Raw genomic sequence first — 20783 nt, 5'->3', positions numbered from 1 at the left:
GGACAACCATTATTGCACTGCTCCACCAATCAGGCCTGTATGGTGGAGTGGCCAGATGGAAGTCACTCTTCAGTCAATGCTGAGGAGACAGCCAGAAAATCTGCCTGGAGTTTGCAAAAAGATACCTGAATGTTGTTTCCCAGACCACGAGAAACAAAATTCTCCGGTCTGATAAAACAAATATTGAATTCTTTTGCCTGAATGCTAAGCATCATGTCTTTAGAACACCAGGCACTGCTCATCACCTGCCCAATGCTGTCCCTACAGTGAAGCATGGTGGTGGCAGCATCATGCTGCAGAGATGTTATGTGACAGGGAGATTAGTCAGGGTCCAAAGTTAAATGGAGCAATGTACAGAGACACCCCTGATGACATCCTGCTCTAGAGTGCTCTGGACCTCGGACTGGGTGAAGATTCATCTTCCAACAAGACAAACCCTAAACCCACAGCCAAGATAACAAAAGGACCGGCTTCAGGACAACTGAATGTCTCAGCCAGAGCCCAAAATTGAACCTGAACATCCCTGCAGAGATCTGAAAATGTCTGTGCACTGATGCTCTCTATCCAGCCTGATGGAGCTTAAAGGTTCTGCAAAGACAAATGGGAAAAAGTGCTCAAAAACAGGCGTGCTAACTCCTGCCACAATCGCTTCAGTCAAGTACTGAGTAAAGGCTGTGAATTCTTATGTGCATGTTATATATACATAATTTTTTTAATAGGTTTGCAAGAATTTTAAGCAAACCCTTATCCCATTAGCATTATGGGTATTATTTTGTGTGTAAAGTTTTGAGGTAAAAAGTGAATTTAATCAATTTTCGGAGGCTGTAACACAACGAAATGAGGAACAAGCAAAGTCCTGTGAATGCTTGATTGAATAGGCTGTCTCAATGCTAAAGAGGTTTTCCAGGACTTTAGCTGACACGGACTTGTTTTTCCTGACTTTGATGAGCAGGGTGGCAGATGAAACCATCCAAAAAGATTTCGTGCCTCCGAAGTATAATCGATATGAAAAGATAACGCTCACTCAGGCTGCACAGGAAGCAAGAAGTTAGGTTTTAAAGACCATCCAGTTACACTCCGAGTCAGACACACAGGAGCATGTTCTGTCAAATTATGAATGACTGAATTGTCATGACAGCACTCCCTCACAAAGAAAAACTGTTTTTTTTAAAGTGACCTAGTGATGGACGACCTAATCAGACCTTTAATAAAGAAGACTTTGACAGTTGACAGTTCACACACACTCTCACAGAAGCCTATTTCTCCAAGCTTCTCAATCCGACAACCAGCAGACAAACTCGTGCATCTTCATTCAGTGTGATAACTGGATTTACTGCAAAGTACTGAGTGATACCACGTCATTATTCATCAAGATCTCAGAGCGCTTTGACGTGTAATGGGAATCTGCTTTGTCGTCACTTCCAGAACAAAGAAATGACGCAGTCAGAAGTCAACATCGTTCTCAGATCAATAGTGTCATTTATTCAGTCACACTGACAGACAGCATGACTCTGTTCTGAATCACTCAGTGTCTGTGTTCAGAATTACGGTGGTGAAATGCAGCGAAAGAGAACTGTTTAATCTGGACCGTCCTTGACCTGCCTCCACCAAACACTGAGCTCACACGCATGCACTGTGTGTGTGTGTGTGTGTTCTCACTAAGTCTACAGGGTTGTAGAGAGTGACTGATCAGGACAATAGGCCTAATATGCCTTTAAAGGCTACAGTAAATGAATTATATGGAAACCTTGCATGAGAGGCGGTGCATGGATGAATCACAGGCACTGAGCTGCTGAAGGAGAAAAGATCAGCTGCTGCTTATAACCAGGGTCCTTTTGACAGGTTAGCCAATTAAAACTAGTTCACTGAAAACTTACTTGGAGAATAGATTAAAACCTCAAATGCATCTTAATGTTCCCAGAATGTTTCACAATAGATAACAACAAGTGGCAATCTTTGAAGAACCAGAACAGCTTTGCTGGTGTTAAATCATGTGATGGAAAAAGTGCCTGACCAAAGTTGATTTTTAGGGGGATTACCACCAACCTACTTCCAGTTTAGCCAACGTTATACACTAATCCAAAACAGAATGTAGTTGAAACACCAGCAAAAAACAAAAAATACATAAAAACTAAGTAAAAGGACTTCAGGAACTCCAAAGAATAATTACAGCCCACCTACAGTGCTGTCTGCAAATCAGAGCCCAAAGAGGAAAAACTAAAATAAAACGTTTTATCCCCTCAACTAATTCAGTTCACACACAAACAAGCACAGCAGCGTGTCCGGCACACTGTAACAAGCACATGTATCGATTACTACCAATCAGACATCTCCATCTCCGGGCAAAACAAAGCTGAAGAGTCCCAGAGATGACGCACAGTTGGCCGGGAAAGCTTGTAGCCGTTGCGGGGATACTCACTGTGTCTGCTGAATCTCAAACGGCCTCAGGGTGAAGTCATCCCTCAGATACTGAAACCAAGACATCTGCGCCGTCACTGGACTAATGATTGGATTATTTGTCTCAGTCGTGGGCTGGCGTCCTCAGGTCCGTGATGCTGCGTTCAGGAGACACCACGGAAACTCCGCAATCCCGTCTCACCAACAAATCATTAGTGTTTAGGTTTACACTCCAATCCTATTTTTTAATATATAAATATATATAAAGTTTAATAGCGACCCACACTACTGATATCTTCCTGCTAATGCTATCCTAGGTTGGGTTCAGGAAATAAAGAGGCGTTAACCGGTTCTCGGGGTATTTAATTAGCGGGTTTTGATGCCTTTGTGGAAGATTTCCTCTGGGTGTTCTCAATGTGGAAAATGCTCTAATTGCACTTACACAAAAGCAAAAACATGCACTCTACTGGATATGTCGTAATACGTCCATTCAGCAGCGATCCTTGTGCTTTTTCCAGGATAGGTGTTTACTGAACAAAACAAGAGTACACACAGTCCAGCGTGCCTGTGGTTAATAACGTTAAAACCAACTCAAGCATGTAACCCATGAATTCTATTAGTATACTTAAAAGAAAAAAACCTGGAAAAGCTTTCGAAACAGACAGTTAGACAATAATGAGAGGATTAGGATCAAGTTACATTAAACAGCTTCCCCGTCAAGTTTCTGTTAAACACAGGTTGTAACTTATTAAGGCTGAACAAACCACTAAATGGTCTTTGACGTGGGTCCCAGTAGACTGGTTGCTAGGCTAAGGAACAAATCACAGGACGGTGTAGTATCGTTGCTGTTGATCAATTCGCATTTTTCCAAGGGACACTTGAACGCACCTTAAGCACGAACTGAACACCGCCCAGCTGACTTTAGATCAGATAAGAAAATTATGTCTGCAAGAAATGATCTTTTAACAAAGTCACAGCAGCTCAGAGGCAAACTGAGGTGTGTGTGTACAAACTCGCATTATACAGCTCCGACTGTCAGCGGGGCTGAAGGGGAGACACAGGTGTAGCTACGAGGCACAGGTTCAAATGAGCGCAGTACTTCAGATCCAAAAGTATGTATGTGGTGTTAAGTTAAAGAGAACCTGCTATGCTTATTGCTAGCTCCATTTTTCATTGTGTGTGTATTATTTTTATTCTCGGAATGCTACAGCAGCTTTGTATGACAATTCGATATAATCTTTATTTGTCTCATACTGGGCCTTGGTAGACCCGCCCCCCCAGTTCATGGAGCCTCCTCTAACTGGCTGCTCCTCTCAAACAGAAGGTTCGGTCGCTTTAAACTGAGAGTTTCGAGCAGTCTGAAGCCTGACCTTCAGGATTACTTCTACTGTACATGCACTGACCTCACCACTTGAAACATTGTTTAATATGGACATCAACACTGTTAAAGTGTATATATGACAGAAAATGAACGAAGTGCAACTTCATTGCGTATTTTGGTTAAAAGTGGTTGTGTTTATATGCAAAAGGTGGTTTTATAATTTGCTTTCTTTTATGACAAAGTGAGAAAAAAGTGATACTCATGATATTACCCAGACTGGAGATTTAGTTTTACAGTCTAGCACATGCACAAGAATGTCTTATCATCGTAGGATTTATACTACCATCTAGTGCAGCAGCTGAGGAACTGTGGCTTTGGATTCTCTGCTGTTATACATGTATTCCAGTGATATGATAAAGAAGCATGTCCAAACACGCTGCCAACAGTGAAGCTATAGAATGCCCCCTGTTGGACAAAATGTGCAACATCAACCATCACAACATGCTTGCATGGGTTTCTTCAAAGGCTTCTTTGCATTTTAATTTTTGACATATCAGTCATTATAAATGCAGATACAGATGCAGCAGCTAAAAGCTAATTTTGGTTGTTGGTATTAGTTGGGCTCTTGGACTGTACCAGTTTAGCTTTCCATGATTCACAGTTTAAAATTGTCCGTATAGATCTTATCCCAGAGCTTGGTGTAACCCCCTCTGTTCATTATGTCAGAAAATAAGGCAAGAATAATAGGCCTGGTTATAATAAACCAATTATGTCTTTGAGGGATTATTGAAACCAACACTGCAAACTTAATACATTTTATTAAAGAGTTAGAAACCAAACGTACTTTAATTTAGTTGACAACATTCAGTCAAAAAGCACATCAAACACACTGATTAAAAAATGCTTCATCTACTGTTGTGTTTTTAATCACAACAAGACTAATAACAATTTCTGACACGACTACAAAAAAAACATCAGAAATATACAAATTACTTTTGAAAAAACAGAAAAGTCATAAAAACAGACTACAAACCGGATCAGAGTGTCAATAACGTTGTTCTACAACATAATGAACAGAGCTGTGAACTGGCATTAAAGGATGATCCAGTTTACAGAGACAATATTTGATATGGATTAAAAGTTATGGGCTGGAGTAGCGTGAACATTAGCATGTCAAGCCAACTGATAGCATTCAAAACAAAAAAAAAACCAGCTGTAAAGCTCACGGTTTGGATGGAGAGAGAGAGGCGGTGGATGGTGCTCTGAGTTTGGTTCATTACAGCCTCCCTGCCTCCTTGAACTTACTGAGCAGTCCATCATCTGCCCTCAGGGGGAAGTAGAGTGTCCGTGTTTTGTAATACTGGGGGTTTGACTGGAGGTTCTGGATGACATCAGCGATGAGATGGGCTCGCTCCACACCGCAGCCCGGCGCGTCATAGCCCAGCTTGGTGAAGTGGACGTGCAGGTGGTAATAGGAGGGCTGGTAGTGCAGGTAGACTCTCAGCTTACTGGCTGGAAGGTTGTAGCGCTGGAGGATGGCTTCCTAATTTACACAGATATCATCGCAGAGAATGAATGAAGCCACATTGAGTAAAGATGATTGATATGCATATAGCTCTCTTTAACTGAGACCTGAGGATCACTTTAATCCCACCTTTCCTTTCTGGAAGATGTTCTGCAGCAGCGGGACATGCTCTGATGTCAGATCTCGAAGGCTCTTGATGTCTCTCTGATGTGCTATTGCAATGAGGTACAAATCATCCACCTGAAAGAAGACAGATGTGCTGAGGCTGTTAAGTGGTCTAAAAATCCAAGAACTCGCCATCCAGTAAGCTTTTGAGTAAAAAGCTCCAGGGGCTGAAAAATGAAGCTTATAGTTCTTTGAATGGCTGCTTGAAGCTGGCTCACTAAAGAGTTAATCCACAGTGACCCCATGTTAGAGAATACAATTTCAGAGCAAGGGAGTGAATTTCTATATAGCTAACCAGTTTAAATTGCATTAAGGATTGTATTAAGTTATGCAGTATTGGTGCTGTGGCAACTTTAATTGACAGGCAGATGCTTTTTCTAGTATATTCGCTGAACTGTAACGTACGAGTACATTCTAGGGAAGTTTTTCACTAGCCAAAACTTGCCTTGCTAACCAAGCTAGCCAGTGCCATTGTTAGCAGAGTCCCATGGTTTAGTTACTATGACCTGAAAAAAGCGACTCCGCCCAAAAATGTCATTAGGAAGGTTTTTCTGACGTCACAGAAGTGGGAACTCAGGGCCATTTTTCCATAGATTTCTATGAAGTTGCCCTCTGCAGGCCAGTATATGTGCAGGTTTAATCACACCTGCACATATACTGTGTAAATTTACACTCTTAACATAAAGCCTTAAGCCAAAAGACTTACTATATCAGTTACACTGTATGTCCTCTTCATGAACCGTAACCAGCGTAGGGCAAGTTCATCATAAAACACAAATAAGTTACTTTCTCCAAAGTTTCATTTTCAAAAGACACATCAGGTTTGAGATATTACCATTTATCACAATCATTAAGGAAAACTGTAGATCGATCAGTCTAATTGTGTTAATCATACAAATAATGGCAGACTGTGATTTATTTACTTATTTTTCAATAAAAGGAATATTGCATGAAGGTGTTCCATAAGCACATTGGTGCACTCCATTTTGGGCTTTTGTGCTCAAGAACATTCTTTCCAATAATACCACTTTGCATCTAAATGTATATTATAATGTTAAAATGCTCCCGCCTGGAGTTGTCATGCAATGCTAAATGAAATATTACAGAGGTACAGAAGAATAGTGTTTGTGCCACTGTAAATGTAAATATATGATTGTCTGTATAGAAATGAGGTCTGCAAAACATGCCAGAGCTTTAGTGTAAAATCATGTTCTAGTTTATTCTGGTTGATCAAGAGGTTTTAAAGTCAGTGAAGCAGTGTCAACATTAGTGGCCTCTGACCTGTTTTTGGTCCCACTTGAAATCCGGAAGGAGGACAAAGCCGACGTCAGGATCTGGATCTTCATAAACGATCCTTTCAGCCTCTGCCTTCTTCTCCAAGATGTTGTAAACCCACTGCAAGGTAAAAAATCAGGGAAAAGTGAGCAATGTGCACTCCAAAGAGCAGACTGGAGCAGAAGAGGTACTCCAAAGAGACTGACCTGCACACTAAAACTCTGCTTCACAATGTGGGGTAGAGTAATATTCTTATAGTCTTCCTCCGTTTCCTCGACCAGGAAACTCTCCTTACGCTGGTATTTCTTTATATGCTTCTCAGTGGCTGGACACACCACTGTGGTCTTAATCTCTGTATAACAGAAACACGCAGGTTATCTGACTGACATCACATAACATTCAGACAGTTTACTAGTGGGGTAGCATACCATTGAGATGAGGGGGAGCCTGGAGCCGATATGTGCTGTAGATGTCGTTTTTCATCTCCAGTTTGAGTGTGGAACCACTAAAGAGCTCAGCCAGTGAGTCTTCTCTGATCGGGGTCTTTTCAAGGATAACCACAGCATCCTGATCTGCAACCTTAAGATCATAGTAAGATACCATAAGATCAAAGTTCCTATCAGGCCTGGTTTGCAAAAAACAAAAACAAAACAAATGACTATTATTTTGAAAGGTCAAACCGGAAGCTAGTGTCGTACAGTTCCTTACAAATCATTCAAAAGCCACTTTCAAAAACAGCTTCCTTTAAAACGCCGCTTGCAACTCTGTAACAATAGTTACAAGTAACAAATAGCTGCATATGGTCTGTACACTGAGCAACGGTAGCTAACTTTGCAACAACGCTACCTTTCCCTGGATAAAGATGTTTTTCTCTCGGGCGGAGTCACTCAACACGCTTGAGGTTTTGAACCCAGACAGAACATTTTCCTGGACCGACTCATTTCCATCTTCTCGCCCATTCTCATTGTCAGTTTTCCCCCTCTTGACGTCTGGAGCTGGTTCACCAGTTTTATCGCTGTCGAGTAGACGTTTGGCGCTCGTGTCCGCCATGTTCAGTGTCGCTGCTTCGAAGATTGTGTATTGTACACGATGTTTTCACCCCGACTCAAAAATAAATATTATTAAATAACAAATATGCTATTAAATGCATGTAAGATAACATTAAGAATGTATATTAACATTGTTTTCATTTCATTATCTGTAAAATTTAATAAATTGATATTTGTATTTGTACTTATTGACTTTAGTATTCATTCTCCTGTTTATATAGTTTCCAGTTGGTTTATTTATTTATTTATTTATTTATGTAGTTTTATTATTTTGGATTTATGATTATTATTACTTTATTATTACTTTTTATAGTAACTCTCATGTTTGTTTGTTTTTTGAGTTGTTTATTCAATAATTAAATAACTGTAACGGCAAAACAATGACTTTGGGCGTTTTTTTTCTCTCACACTTAGCAAACAGTAGCTTTCAGGGAATGTTCCCTATAGATTTTGCAAAATAAATAAATCAATATATTTGAAATTATTTTTTCCCGCAACACTCCAAACACTTCAGCTTTCGTTCTGTTTGTAGGCAGATCTTTCTTCTTTGGCTCTGGTACCATCAACAGCAGTTTCTTTCTTATTGTTGGTAATTCGGTTAATTTGCGGAAGTCAACAATGTGCGGAGTGAGACCTCTCACTCGCCTCCTATTCTTCAGTTACGTTAATGTAAATTTAACGGATAGAGATCATCGCCCCTATTTATTCTGTGAAAATGAAAGCTGAGAATTTCTTTTAACTCTTTTAGGGCTACTTACTCCTCAGTTGTTTTCACGGCTCTGTAATTAAACTGCATTTTCTTTATTCTGAGCCTGTTGTACAAATGAAGCTACACGCAGGCTGACTGGCAGATACTCGGGACGTAACTGATTTGTTACAACGCAAAAGTTTCATTAGACTGCGGCTATCATCTCATTTTAATTAGACTGGGTGCTGGTATTCAGCGGGACATTTACTATGACTGACACGTGACTGAACTCGTCAAATGAGCCGCGGGCGCCGAGGCCGTAGCTGAAATAGCCAATGAAGAGTGACAGCTGGTTAATCAGGAAGTAATTAAATCACTCAAACGGGCACGCTGTTTTGTTTTGACGGGAGTGCGCAGGACGGAAGTTTGAACAGCAGGAGGCTAACGTCAGGATATCACGCTATAGCCGTTTTTGGCTCCTCTAAAATGGACATATTTGTCCTGAGGTGTTTTTTCCTGCTGGTCCTTCACACGTCGGCGTATCCTGCTGCCGCGGGGAGAGGTAGGTGGGGTTTGGACTTCAGGTGTAATCTGATTGCTGCTAGCAAAACTTCATAGACTTTCTAATGACTGTAACTTGGTTAACTTATATTGGCTGTAATGAGTGCAGAATATTTATTGACTCAGTGGCTGGTGCTACTGTTGGCTGTTAGTTTAATTTAATTTACCAACTGAATGGCGCTTTGTTTGGTATGTTTTACGCGTCCAGCTTATTTTCAGGTTCAATTTTTAAGTTTCTGTTCTTGGATGTTTAAATGCGCTTACTTTAAGTTTACTAGAATAATGGTACACCCTCACATTAGTATGACTCTTCCTGGAAACTGTGCCATAGCGCTCCGTGGCTGATTTGAGGGCTTGGAGAGAAAGTGAGTAATCTGTGATTGTGTTTGCTTTCAGAGAGGAAAAATGTCCTTTTCATCATGGCAGATGATTTGCGGACATCTCTGGGGTGCTATGGGGATCCGGTGGCTAAATCGCCCAACATTGACCAGCTGGCATCCAGAGGCCAAGTCTTTCTCAATGCCTTTGCGCAGGTCTGTTGCATTGTTCGTGTTAGCTGTGGTGAATTGAACTGCATTGCTTAACCTCAATGGATCTCTCTTTTCCTCTCTCAGCAAGCTGTGTGCGGTCCCAGTCGGGTATCCATGTTAACCAGTCGGAGACCGGACACAACCAGGCTCTATGACTTCAACTCCTACTGGAGAGTCCATTCTGGAAACTACACGACTCTGCCACAGTACTTTAAATCTCAAGGGTACTTAACTATGTCTGTGGGCAAGGTGTTTCACCCAGGTAGGTTTAACCAGGTGCATTTTGAATAGAAATCCACAAAGAACTGCACATGCACCACTTTCCAGTAGAATAGCTGTGAAAATAATGGTTGTTTTTTTTCACTCTGTAGGCATTGCCTCCAACAATACTGACGACTATCCTTACAGCTGGTCCATCCCAGCCTATCACCCACCTTCATTCACATATGAGAAAAAAAAGGTACGACTTTCACCGTGTTGATTATAAAAGGAGCCTTTCAAATGGAGAGCCTGTTTCTCAATGTTAATGATCCTTTAGCACACCGTGATTCATCAGTTTCCGAGAGGTACCCCCTCAGGGAATAATTCACCTGTATCAGAATACACGCTACCAACCAGTTACCTCCTGGGCTACACATGCAGTGTCATGTCCCATTGTCCGGGCAGCTGGAGAAGTTTTAGCATTCCCAAGTGTGTTATTTACTTATTTTCAGTTGTCAACTTAAACCTGGAAATATCTAAAGTCTGTGTTGAGCACAGACCTTATTTCATCCATCTAACCAAAATTCCAGGGATCTAAATTGGTTTAGAAAAAAAGGAACTGGGAGTATAAAGTGCTAACTCATTTCCTTGTGACTCTTTTCTGTGGCAGAACTTTGATTCTATTTATGACTGAAAACTGTTTTCAACAAAACCTCTAAACGCATCATCTACACTGGGTATCAAACTGCTTCTAGCAGCTAAAGATGTTACTTAAAGTACAGCAGAGCCCAAAGACATTGGTACATAAGCAAGTCGATTCTGGAGTCTTTGTGGCCACAACACAACTTCAGATGTCACATAATTTTCATACAAACGTTGTTTCCAGATGTGTAAAGGGAAGGATGGGAAACTCCACGTCAACTTGCTCTGTGCTGTGAATGTGAGCGAGCAGCCTGGGGGAACCCTCCCTGACCTGGAGAGCACAGAGGAGGCGGTGAGGTTACTGAAGAGTCGAGTCAACGATGACGATCCTTTCTTCTTGGCTGTGGGTTTTCATAAGCCGCATATACCTTTTAGGATTCCACAGGTTTGTCACTTATTATCCATTCCTACTGTTCCTCTGGACTGCTTGAACTCTACTGTACATGTTGGTTAGCTACAGCAGTACAGTTACAAAGTATTGATATGACTTCCCGGTGACTCTCTTCTTCAGTCCAGTCACTTAATATTTGCAGGTTTCACATAACTCAGTTTCTGACTTGAACTAAGACTTTATAAGTCAGATGAATCCTCTTATATTAAGCACTGAGGAGTAGAGCTGCACCATTATGGCCAACATGATTATCCCCATTACTTTGATCTATATTGAGATCCTGAATATTTATTATGATTATTCTTATTATGATTATTCTGACAAATAGCACTTTTACAATGTTGCTGTGCTGCATTCCTGCTAATGTGCAAATGCTAAATTCAGTCAATCCCTGAAGGAAAATATAAATAAAAAAATTGCACAAAGTGAAATAAACAGGTCACTGCTTTCATTTTTGCACTGTGGTGCCGTCCTGGTGTTTAAACATGTTTCTAAATAAAGTTGCAAACGCACTCAGGCCGGGTGAAACAAATCTTTTGTTCTGTGAGTTGACAGCTTCCCTGAAGCCTTCAGATTCACCGTGTTTAGTGGACGTGATTGTGGCGGTGATTTCCGTTGGTCTTTGTGAGGTCGATGGAGTGACGAGCTGTGCGGCTTGTGTTTATGAACACAGCCATAAGCAACCACTGCACTGGTGGCAGTTTGATTGGTGTTTGTTGCTGTGTGTTACAGACGCAACTCTGCAGCTTTCTTTATGTGTGATTTGTTGTCTGTTAGTAACGCTTGCCCTAAATCTGAAGTATTTCCAAATGGTGGATAATGAGCCGCTGTGTGCAAGAATAGTCCCCGTCAGTGAACTCACTGAATGATGCGGTTTGATTGAAAGGCTCATTGTCCTTATAAAAACATGCACAATCATGTCAACTTTAATGTCAAGGATCAGATTTGAGTCTTTGCCTGCAGTCCACGGGTGAAACTGCAGTTCACTGAGCCTGAAGGAGATGCATCGGCTCAGGAGAAGCATGAAGCATGCCTGGTGTTTTTGACATTCACATGGTTGTGCACCATGAATTCGCCCTCGAGGGTCAGGCAATTCTGATCTAAGCTGTCAAAGGGAAAAGGTTTGTGCAGACGACCTGAACTGTAGCAACCTGCTGTTCAAACAAAGGCTCTCGCTGCTGTCCTTGACACAGTGAAGGAGCACGTCACAAATATGTTAGATATGGTCTGTAGCAGCAGGAGAGCTGGGAGTGCTGTATAGCTTCACGAGACGATAACCCTGAAGAAGATAAAGGGGACATCAGAAGCATTTTGAATAAGTGTGGAGCTTATTGATTGCACTTTATATCACTATTGTAGCTCTAACTTTGAATGAGTTGACAAAGATCAACATGATGTAGTGAACCTCGACTCAGAGCAGTGTTTTTAACAAGATAATACTAATTTTATTTCAGTTGCTTAATATTTTATTACTCTACTAGACTTGCTAAGTCTTGGAGTTTTGTAAGACCGGACTACAGAAAGCATTTAGTTGAATATTTCACTCATACTGACTGATTTATGAGTTTGCACAGTCCTGGAGTGAGCACTCAAAGTCTGATTGGCAGCACTGAAAAGAAACGTAACGACTGCTGATGGAATCTGGGTTATTCACACCACAAACAGTAACTCACTGATGGTATACTCTATGCAATTCAGTTAGTCCTCAGCCCCTCAGGGAACAGCCTGTCCTTAGCACAAAGGTGGCTCAGTGTGTGAAGAGTGGAAGATGTTGTTCTGCTGCTTAACAGTAATGTTCATTTGGACAAAAGAAGCCTATAAGAATATTGAAAACAATAAAGTACAACTGTAACGCAATAAAAACCAATGAGATCGATGTCTTGTGGTGGGTCAAAGGCCAGGGAGTGTCAGAAAACCCGAATCAGAAATAATTCTGAGATTTTTCCACAGGAATACCTGACCCTGTATCCTCTAGACCAAATGACTCTGGCCCCCGACCCAGATGTCCCTGAACGCCTTCCCACTGTGGCCTACAACCCCTGGACGGATATAAGGAAGAGAGAGGATGTGCAAAAACTCAACATTAGCTTCCCCTACGGCTCTATACCAAAAGACTTCCAGGTATGAACCAGCTGCTCTCAGCACCTCCAGTTTGGTTACCGTGGTTGTTCCTCCTGAAGCGAACAGCAACACTGTAGTGTTTTATATCCTGTGTTCCAGCTGCGTATCCGTCAGCACTACTATGCTGCAGTGTCATATATGGATGCTCAAGTTGGTCGGCTGCTCAGTGCACTGGAAGAGCTGGGGCTGGCAGACAACACTATGGTGGTGTTCACCTCTGATCATGGTGAGGAGACGCGTAGCTGGATGAGATGTAGGCAGCTAATGTTAATCAGTTTGGTTTGTTTCTTTCTTTTTAAGCATTTAGAAAAATAAGTTGCTAAAATATCTTATCAGGTGTTCTGTGCAAATTAAACAAATGGTTTATTGAGCTTGTCATGTTTATCTTGCACCACCAGATGGCACTGTTGTAACAGCAAATTGTGCCATGATTTGTTCCCATAGGTTTTTTGTTTTTTTTTTCTACTCTCTCTACCCTCAGCTCTTTCTCTGCACCACTTACCTTTTTTGGTTTTTGTTTTTTTCAGCTTTGTGACTGGAAAACTCTGTTCTCTTTTAATGTCTCATTCAGTTGAGAGCACTAGACTGAATCCTCTGTGTGACTGTTTGATGAATCACTGCGTAAAGCCCAGTCAAATGCCGTCATTTTCATGACTGGGACAAACATCAGTCAAATGTGTTGCCTTAAATGAAAAGTATTATTTGTATGACTGAGACTGATCAATTTCTTTGTCTCTGGTTTGCCCGAGTCTTAATGAACTGTGTGTTCCTGGGTTTCTGTTGCTGCAGGTTGGTCACTGGGTGAGCATGGTGAATGGGCTAAATACTCGAATTTTGATGTCGCAACACGCGTACCTCTGATCTTCTCTGTTCCTGGTGGCAATGAAGCTGGTACATCAACCTTCCCGTTTATAGACGTCTTAAGGGAATCTGTGCACAGCATCAAAAGTAAGACCCCCCCCCCAACAAAAGCATTTAATAATATGCTTGTTTAACATTAATACAGTCTTTGATTTCTATATAGAGCTTAAAAATGATTTACACAGGGATACACTTTGATATTTTGCCTCCAGAGAGCTTTTACTTCAAATGCAAGTGATGCAATAATCATGAAATTTAAGTGGAGGATGTTTAGTAAATGGTAGTGGAGATCTTGACTGGCTTCGTTTTTAAGGCGTCTGTAATTGGGTGACTTTTATCTGTCTTAGGTGGCAAAGTCAGAAGTAGGGTGGTGGAGCTGGTGGATGTCTTTCCTACTGTGTCCTACCTGGCCGGCCTCGAAGTTCCCGTGCAGTGCCCTGACATTTCTTTCCAGGTATCAGGATATGAACCTCCAATCTATGTTTCTAATCACAAGAACAAATTATAATCGGTCTGCAGCTTTGACCTGGTTACCTGCAAAACAGATGATATTCCCATCAGCCTCAAAGACCAGTGTGCTCGGGACAGCACCTTTGTGCTGTCAATGAGACTTTAGTTGGATATGAGCGCCTGCAGTGTTCATGTCGAGCTAGATTTTTCTTCAAAGTGGAGAATACCACAGCTGGTAGAAGTTCCTGATGTCTAGAAGTCTTTAAAAAAAAAAAAACCTCTGCGGTTTATTAAAACGGAAAATAAATTGATGCTGTGAATGTCTGCTTAATGCTAATATGTAGAGCAGGGCGATATGGCCAAAAATATTTATCACGATATATATTTGAAAATTTGCGATAACGATATAACCGACGATATAATTGATGCGAGACAAAATACAACTCCACAACATTACTAGCGCAAAAAGACAACCTTCCATTTATATTCACTTAAACAAGAAGCTGGTTTTTATGTACATTAAAGCTTTATAAAAATGTAACAGTACAAATGCAAATTGCTTGCTGAAAGTTTAACCAAAAGGCATTTCCAGTACAAATGGGCTGACATGTCCTGAGCATAACCATGTATAATATCCACTGAAGTTAAAAAGAGGTGCTTTGCAACATTAAACTGCAGTGTGCAGTACGCATTTTTCGGACCATAAGGTGCACGGGATTATAAGGCACATTAAGCGAAACAAAGCAGTCAGATAAATCAAACTTTATTAAACTCATTCTTCTTGCTTCCTCCATTTCTGTACCATTGATTCCTTAATGTTGAATTCTCTGGCAGCTGCTCTATTCCCATGTTGTTGCAGTATATTAATGACTAACCTCGTATTGTGGATGGATTATCTCAGTTGTTCTCCTGACTGAAGTTTGGTCCGTTTACAGCATCCTGCCATGCGATTGCATTTGTCTCTAACCATGAGGAACCTTCACGTTAACTTTTATAAGTGGAAAAGTGTTAGTGTTCGTCCTCCAGCTTCACTGTTTATGTTATGCTAACATAGCTGTGTCGCTAGCGATCACGTAGCACATCATTATATACCAGCTAGCCCAACTTCAGTAACCCTACAAACGTCACTGCTGTTTAGTTTCCTGTCTTCATTTATGTTGGAAGTGATAGCAGAGCTGTACGTTTGATTTTTTTTTTCAGAAATCTCTCAGTCAGAACATGCTATATCATGCTTAGGTAACTAGCGAAACTAGCGAGCTAACTTCCGCTAGCTTCCTGCTAACTTCTAACTCCGTTAAATGTAATAACTTTTGTTTTCATGGATGCCTGGAAGTTAAACTTTATAGTTACACCTGGTAAAGCAGCAATGCTGATCGTTTTATTAAAGATGAAAGAATTTAGACAGTTTTTAACTCTCAGTGATGCTGCAGTGTTGTTTGACCTGAAGCATACGGAGTTTAGGACCCAGATTACTCCCAGATTTAAGAGCATCTTAGTCCGACAAATATGACAATAACGACGGCTGCTTGCATGTTCTGCAAAAAAATGTGCTTTGTTGTGTATCTGACGGACAAACACCAAACCAGTTCCACATCACGGAAGTTGCACCATTTTTACAAACCAATTCTGGATCATCTGTTTCACTCAACAATCGGCCATGTGCGTATGAAAACAAAGGCACTGCGCATGCGCGTTTTACTCCCATTCTATCGCGATATTTCATTTTCCTATCGTTGCCTAACATTATACCGGTATTACCGTGAACGGTATAATATGGCCCAGCCCTACTAATATGTTACTATTGTTGGAGTAAGCGTGGCTGTAATCAGACAAACCTCTGCATCACTGCTGCAATAGAAAAACTCTGAACTCTGTTTTCTCCGGGTTGCAGCAGCTCCCTCTGCATAATCTGTAAATCTGTGCTTCTGCATTCATATCACTGAAATGGCCTCAGATTCTTCTCACCATTGTTGTTGCGCACTGCAAAAGTGACGGCGTTCCCACTCCCAGGCTGTACAGTTCGTCGGCACATATGCGAAACAGCTGAAATGGTTCACACGAGTCCATTAGCAGCCTCTCACTACGAACACGCCGGACTACTACAATCGGCTTTCATTGATCTTCAGACTGTGTTCATACTACACTCTCTGCCTAACGAGACCAGAAGAGAACTCCATCCATCTATCTTCTTAACTGCTTATCCACGCAGGGTTGCAGAAGCCTGGAGGCTTTCGGAGCTGACAGGGTGTGCCCTATCATTCGGATAGGTCGCCGTTCCATCTGGACTCTTAACACAGAGAGACAGATAATCAGGCAGCCAATTAAGAACCATGAGTGGGCCTAACATGCTCGTCTAAAGAGAAAGCACAGCACCTTCTCGGGACCTTCTAGTGGTGAAGCAGCTCTTTGCCTCCCACCGTACCTGAACTAATATCTGCAGCTTAAAGCATCATGTCATTGCGATCGGAGTTCAAATGATGTTGCGTTAATATGAGAAAGTAAACCAAACGAAGCCCAAAGATGGCAGGCATGAATGTGATCCAACTACACCCGACATCTACTCCCTTCACCTGTTTAGCCCGTTTTCTTGCCTTCAGGTGGAGTTGTGTACTGAAGGAGAAAACCGTGCCTACGCTGCGCCACAAGGGCGAAGCGAGAGGACTCCAGAAGATGTAGCTTTCAGCCAATATCCTCGCCCTGCTGATGCACCACAGGTAGGTAGTTTGTTTCAAAAAAAGGGGGGGAAAAAGCTCTCATTAGCCGGCTAAGGTTAACTCATTAGTTTTGTATCAATGTGGAAGTAATTGCAGAGCAGAAGGCAGGCATGTTATTAATACAGACGTGTCTTGATGCTGCTTTAATAAGTTGATTATGAATTTGTAGTTAAATGTCTGAATTTGCAGAGGTCAGCCACTGGTGTGTGTGTGTGTGTGTGTGCGCGTGTGTGTGCGCGTGCGCGCGCGCGCGTGCTGGAGCCGCCATCAAGCACAGTCGTTGTATTAAAGTATCCAGGCCAGTGCTGCTCCTGCTGTAGGTTAATCTCTGTATGCAGGAGTTTGGCAGTCTGTCTGCAGCTGGCTCGCCGTTTGAGCTGGCAGCTGCAGATCTGACAGCGCTGCATGAGATTTCTCCAGCTCAAAGATGCTTTAAACTCCAAATTCTTCCCTTAGGAGAACTCTGACCTCCCTGACCTCAAAGACATAAAGATCATGGGTTACTCTCTGCGCACCTGGGACTACAGGTACACTCTGTGGCTGGGCTTCAATCCCAAAACATTTCAGGTAGGTAACCACAAACTCATCCCGCATAACGGTCGTCTTCCTTTCATCAGCATCGGTCTCTGTATTCTCCCCCGAGTGAGCGCGTTAGGCTCAGCCTGGGGAGTTGAACGTGATGGATCCATCCATCTTGTCTCACAATATGTTGGAGACGGAGAGAAGCAGATTAAATTTGTCTGTATCATCCATCCCGCTCTCCATCCAGGTGAATGTGTCTGACGTCCATGCTGGGGAGTTGTACATGTCAGCAGATGACCCCGGTCAGGACAAGAACATCTTCAATAACTCTGATTACAGTGAGATAATGAGGAAGACTGCCAGCCTTCCTCAGGTAAGTTGGGTTTTATAGACGTTTCTCCTCTTAGACATTCATTTACTCACTTCCTGACCCGTGGTTGTCGTCCAGACTGTCGGTTTGCAGATGAGAATGAAGCTGGAGTTCCACTACCTCACAGCGGGGATGAAAACGAGCAGAGGGAAGCCATGAGGACAGGAACTAAGCACAACAGATGGGGACGAGTAAAAAGGGATGATGGAGTGAAAGGGGAAAAAGGCTTGAACATGTAATTTGTGTGCACTTGGTTCTTCAGACTGATGTTTGTGCTTGAGAAATCATTGGTAGGCAGGTCTCATGCTTTGACTTGGAAAACATTTCAGAGCAGAATAGTTTGACGCTAACAAAAAGAAACGCGCCTGTTTGCAGAAACTTGTAATTCATACATGATATGAATGCAGATACTTTATTTTAACCAAGCGCACCATATTTGTGTTACCAGTTAACGCCAGAGCTGGCTTGGTTAGTAAGGCACATCCTTACATGATTCACTGATACGTGTGGTTGGAGGAAAACTGGGCTTAGAACAAAATGTACTCTGTGGAGAAATGAACATTTGACTCAAAGCTGCAGTTTGAAGCCTTAATGAAATGTCACCGTGTGAGTCACGTTAGGATTGAACCACCATACTGTGGGCAGAAGCAGGGACACCGGTTACCAAACCTTTTTTTTTTTTCTTTTTTTTTTCTCTTTTTTGGTATCAGCGTGTGAACATGTTTTGTTTTATTTTTATTTAAAGTTGGGCATTTTAACACGAGAATCTGTGGCAACAGACACAACCTTTGGAGCCGGCCACAAGTGCATTTTTGGTATTTGCTTGTTTGCTTCATTTCCCCCCCATACAGTTGTGTAGAGGAATTGTAACCTTTGGAGCTCGAGCTGACTTATAGTCGCCATACTAAGAGTGTCCCGGTTATTCAATCCAACTCTATTTTCCCTGAAAAAACTAAAGCAAACCATCATTCCTTGAACACGTCCCATTAAACCCACAGGTGTCTGTGCAGGTGGACCACTGACGGGTTTCTGTGGAAATCTCCACCTCAGACTAGATAAACGTGGCATCTGGAAGTCTTTTCATTTAAAGGAATATTGAGGAAACTTGCAGAACTCCTTTTAATCAATGTTGACACCCATGTTTGACTTCAGTGTACTGGTAAACTGCTTTAAGGAGAAGTCTCTCAGAATAGCAGCCGATAGGGACTTTTGTACTGTAGTGTTAAACAATATGACATTTCTATTTGCACTTGATGTTACTTGCAGCTATTTGCCCCCCCCCCCTCGTAAACAGTCAGTTCAGATCAATTCAGAGACCTGGAATGAAGGGAGTAAAAGCCACCCATAATTAAATGCAAATGAAACAGACTGTAGCTACATTTACTGTGGTTCCAGTGCGTGAACACTCGGTGCCGTGATAATTTAGAAGAAAGCAATTTCAGCTTGAACTTCAGGTCCAACAATGAATGGAAGGGATTTGCTCTGTCGACTTGTATTGTTGGCTGCACCGGCGTCATGTTAATGAGATCTAAATGAATCTTTTATCATCAGCTGGCTTCTGACAGGAGTGAGGATGTGGAAGAAATCTTAAGGTGGTTGCAGTGATTCGTCTGTCCTGGTTTCCTGTGTGCAGTAACGCGCCAAATCTCAGGAACCGTAATAATCTGTCAGTCCAGACTCTCATTAGCATTAGAGCATCCTGAACAGTTCTTTCTGACGGGGGGGGCACAGGATTAACCAGATTTCAGGTTTTGCAAGAACACACTGTGTATATTTGTCTGTTTTGATTATTAAAAATAAGAATAAAAAAAATTTGTTTTGCATGAGAATTAAGTTTGTGATCACAGCTCCTGTGTGCGTTTGTCCTGCAGAAACACTTTGCTGCCTGTCCACGCGGCCCGCTGCTCTGTAATGCGTTTTGTGTTCACTCACAGCTGAAGTGTAAAGCTGCAGGGTAGTGAAGCAGCTCCTCGGGGACCTCGCCAGTCTATTCTGTGTGCTCGCTTTCTTTACAGAATGAACGCTGCTCTCTGGCACTGGGGTTTTGTTGTGGCTTTTTTTTTTCTTTTTTTTTTTTTGCTTGAGCCAAACATCTAACTTGTGTGTGATGCCACCGAGTCGATCTGTCTGCGTGACACAAACTGTTAAAAGCCTTGTAATTGTGTTTTGAGATATCGTGTGAATTCAGTCCCAGACTCTTTTCTTTTTTTTCCTTTTTTTCCCCTTTTTTTTCCCTGCAGTTTTCAATTTTCAAGCAATCATGCAGAACAATTTGTGGAACTCGATTTGAAGTGAAGTCTGTACGCCACACATGAAAATCAAAAAACTCTGCAAAGAAGGCCAGGAAGGCACTTCACATGTATCCCCTGCCAATTTCACACATGCTCTGATCATTTCCACTCCTTTTCATTTCATTTACTTCTCTTCATACCTGGTGAGTGTGTATTATTTTTTTTTTTTTTTTCCATTATATGCGCCTCCACCTGTTGAATGATAGTTAATTGTTGCACTCTGAGCACTTTTGTTTCCCATATCAATGAGTCTGATTTTTGGTGCCTCGCTCAGCAGCAGCTCACTATCCACTCTCCACTATGACGAGGTTCACGCTCATACTCGTAAGAATTAGGTGTGAGTGAGAGCAACTGCTCTCCTCCACTCTTTGTATTCATCACAGCTCATATTTCTGCCTCAGCGGTTTTATCAGATCAATATTTATCATCACAAGCAGTGATCTCTGACCACCATCAAATTGATCTAATGGCAGTTACACTGTTTACCTGGTGCTTTGTTTTGGTATTTTTCCTCTACCTCTCCCGCTGCCCTCATTCCCTCTCACTCCATCTTACCTGCTCCTTCTCTCCAATCCACTCAGTCTTTGTCTCGCTCTCATCGTCTATCATTATGTTTCATACGCTGGTAATCGCATCACCGCTACGGGCT

At 41.9% G+C, this 20783-nt stretch overlaps 3 protein-coding genes across 5 annotated transcripts in view; 1 reads left to right on the top strand and 2 right to left on the bottom strand.

Annotated features, from left to right (window-relative positions):
- The window catches only part of LOC146638402 (uncharacterized), a 47846-nt gene extending 45251 nt beyond the window's left edge, over window positions 1-2595 (bottom strand). For all 3 annotated transcript variants that reach the window (XM_085361196.1, XM_085361222.1, XM_085361205.1), the window contains exon 1: window positions 2420-2595. In XM_085361196.1, the coding sequence (XP_085217322.1) occupies window positions 2420-2484 (65 nt within the window). In that variant the 5' untranslated portion in view covers window positions 2485-2595. The remainder of the gene's footprint in view (window positions 1-2419) is intronic.
- Window positions 2596-4925: 2330 nt separating this feature from the next.
- dcps (decapping enzyme, scavenger) lies at window positions 4926-7733 on the bottom strand. The gene is made up of 6 exons (XM_085368225.1): window positions 7530-7733; window positions 7112-7262; window positions 6890-7035; window positions 6690-6803; window positions 5373-5483; window positions 4926-5261 (listed from the first exon to the last, which is right to left on the bottom strand). Exons 1-6 carry the CDS (start codon window positions 7731-7733, stop codon window positions 4995-4997), a joined length of 993 nt encoding a protein of 330 aa, XP_085224351.1. The 3' UTR covers window positions 4926-4994.
- Window positions 7734-8830: 1097 nt separating this feature from the next.
- Window positions 8831-19601, top strand: ids (iduronate 2-sulfatase). Its single transcript, XM_085368213.1, has 13 exons — window positions 8831-8982; window positions 9378-9514; window positions 9596-9773; window positions 9883-9971; window positions 10599-10799; window positions 12756-12926; window positions 13026-13152; window positions 13716-13874; window positions 14135-14241; window positions 16835-16951; window positions 17408-17518; window positions 17721-17846; window positions 17922-19601. The coding sequence occupies exons 1-13, from the start codon at window positions 8907-8909 to the stop codon at window positions 18000-18002; spliced, it is 1680 nt and encodes a 559-aa protein (XP_085224339.1). The 5' UTR covers window positions 8831-8906; the 3' UTR covers window positions 18003-19601.
- The last annotated feature ends 1182 nt before the right edge of the window (window positions 19602-20783 follow it).

The sequence above is a fragment of the Diplotaxodon limnothrissa genome, linkage group LG2, assembly GCF_057381915.1.
Source record: "Diplotaxodon limnothrissa isolate DT_005_m linkage group LG2, D_limnothrissa_male_GT1.1, whole genome shotgun sequence".
Taxonomy (NCBI): Eukaryota; Metazoa; Chordata; class Actinopteri; order Cichliformes; family Cichlidae; genus Diplotaxodon; species Diplotaxodon limnothrissa.
This window is presented reverse-complemented; position numbering and strand designations above follow the sequence as displayed.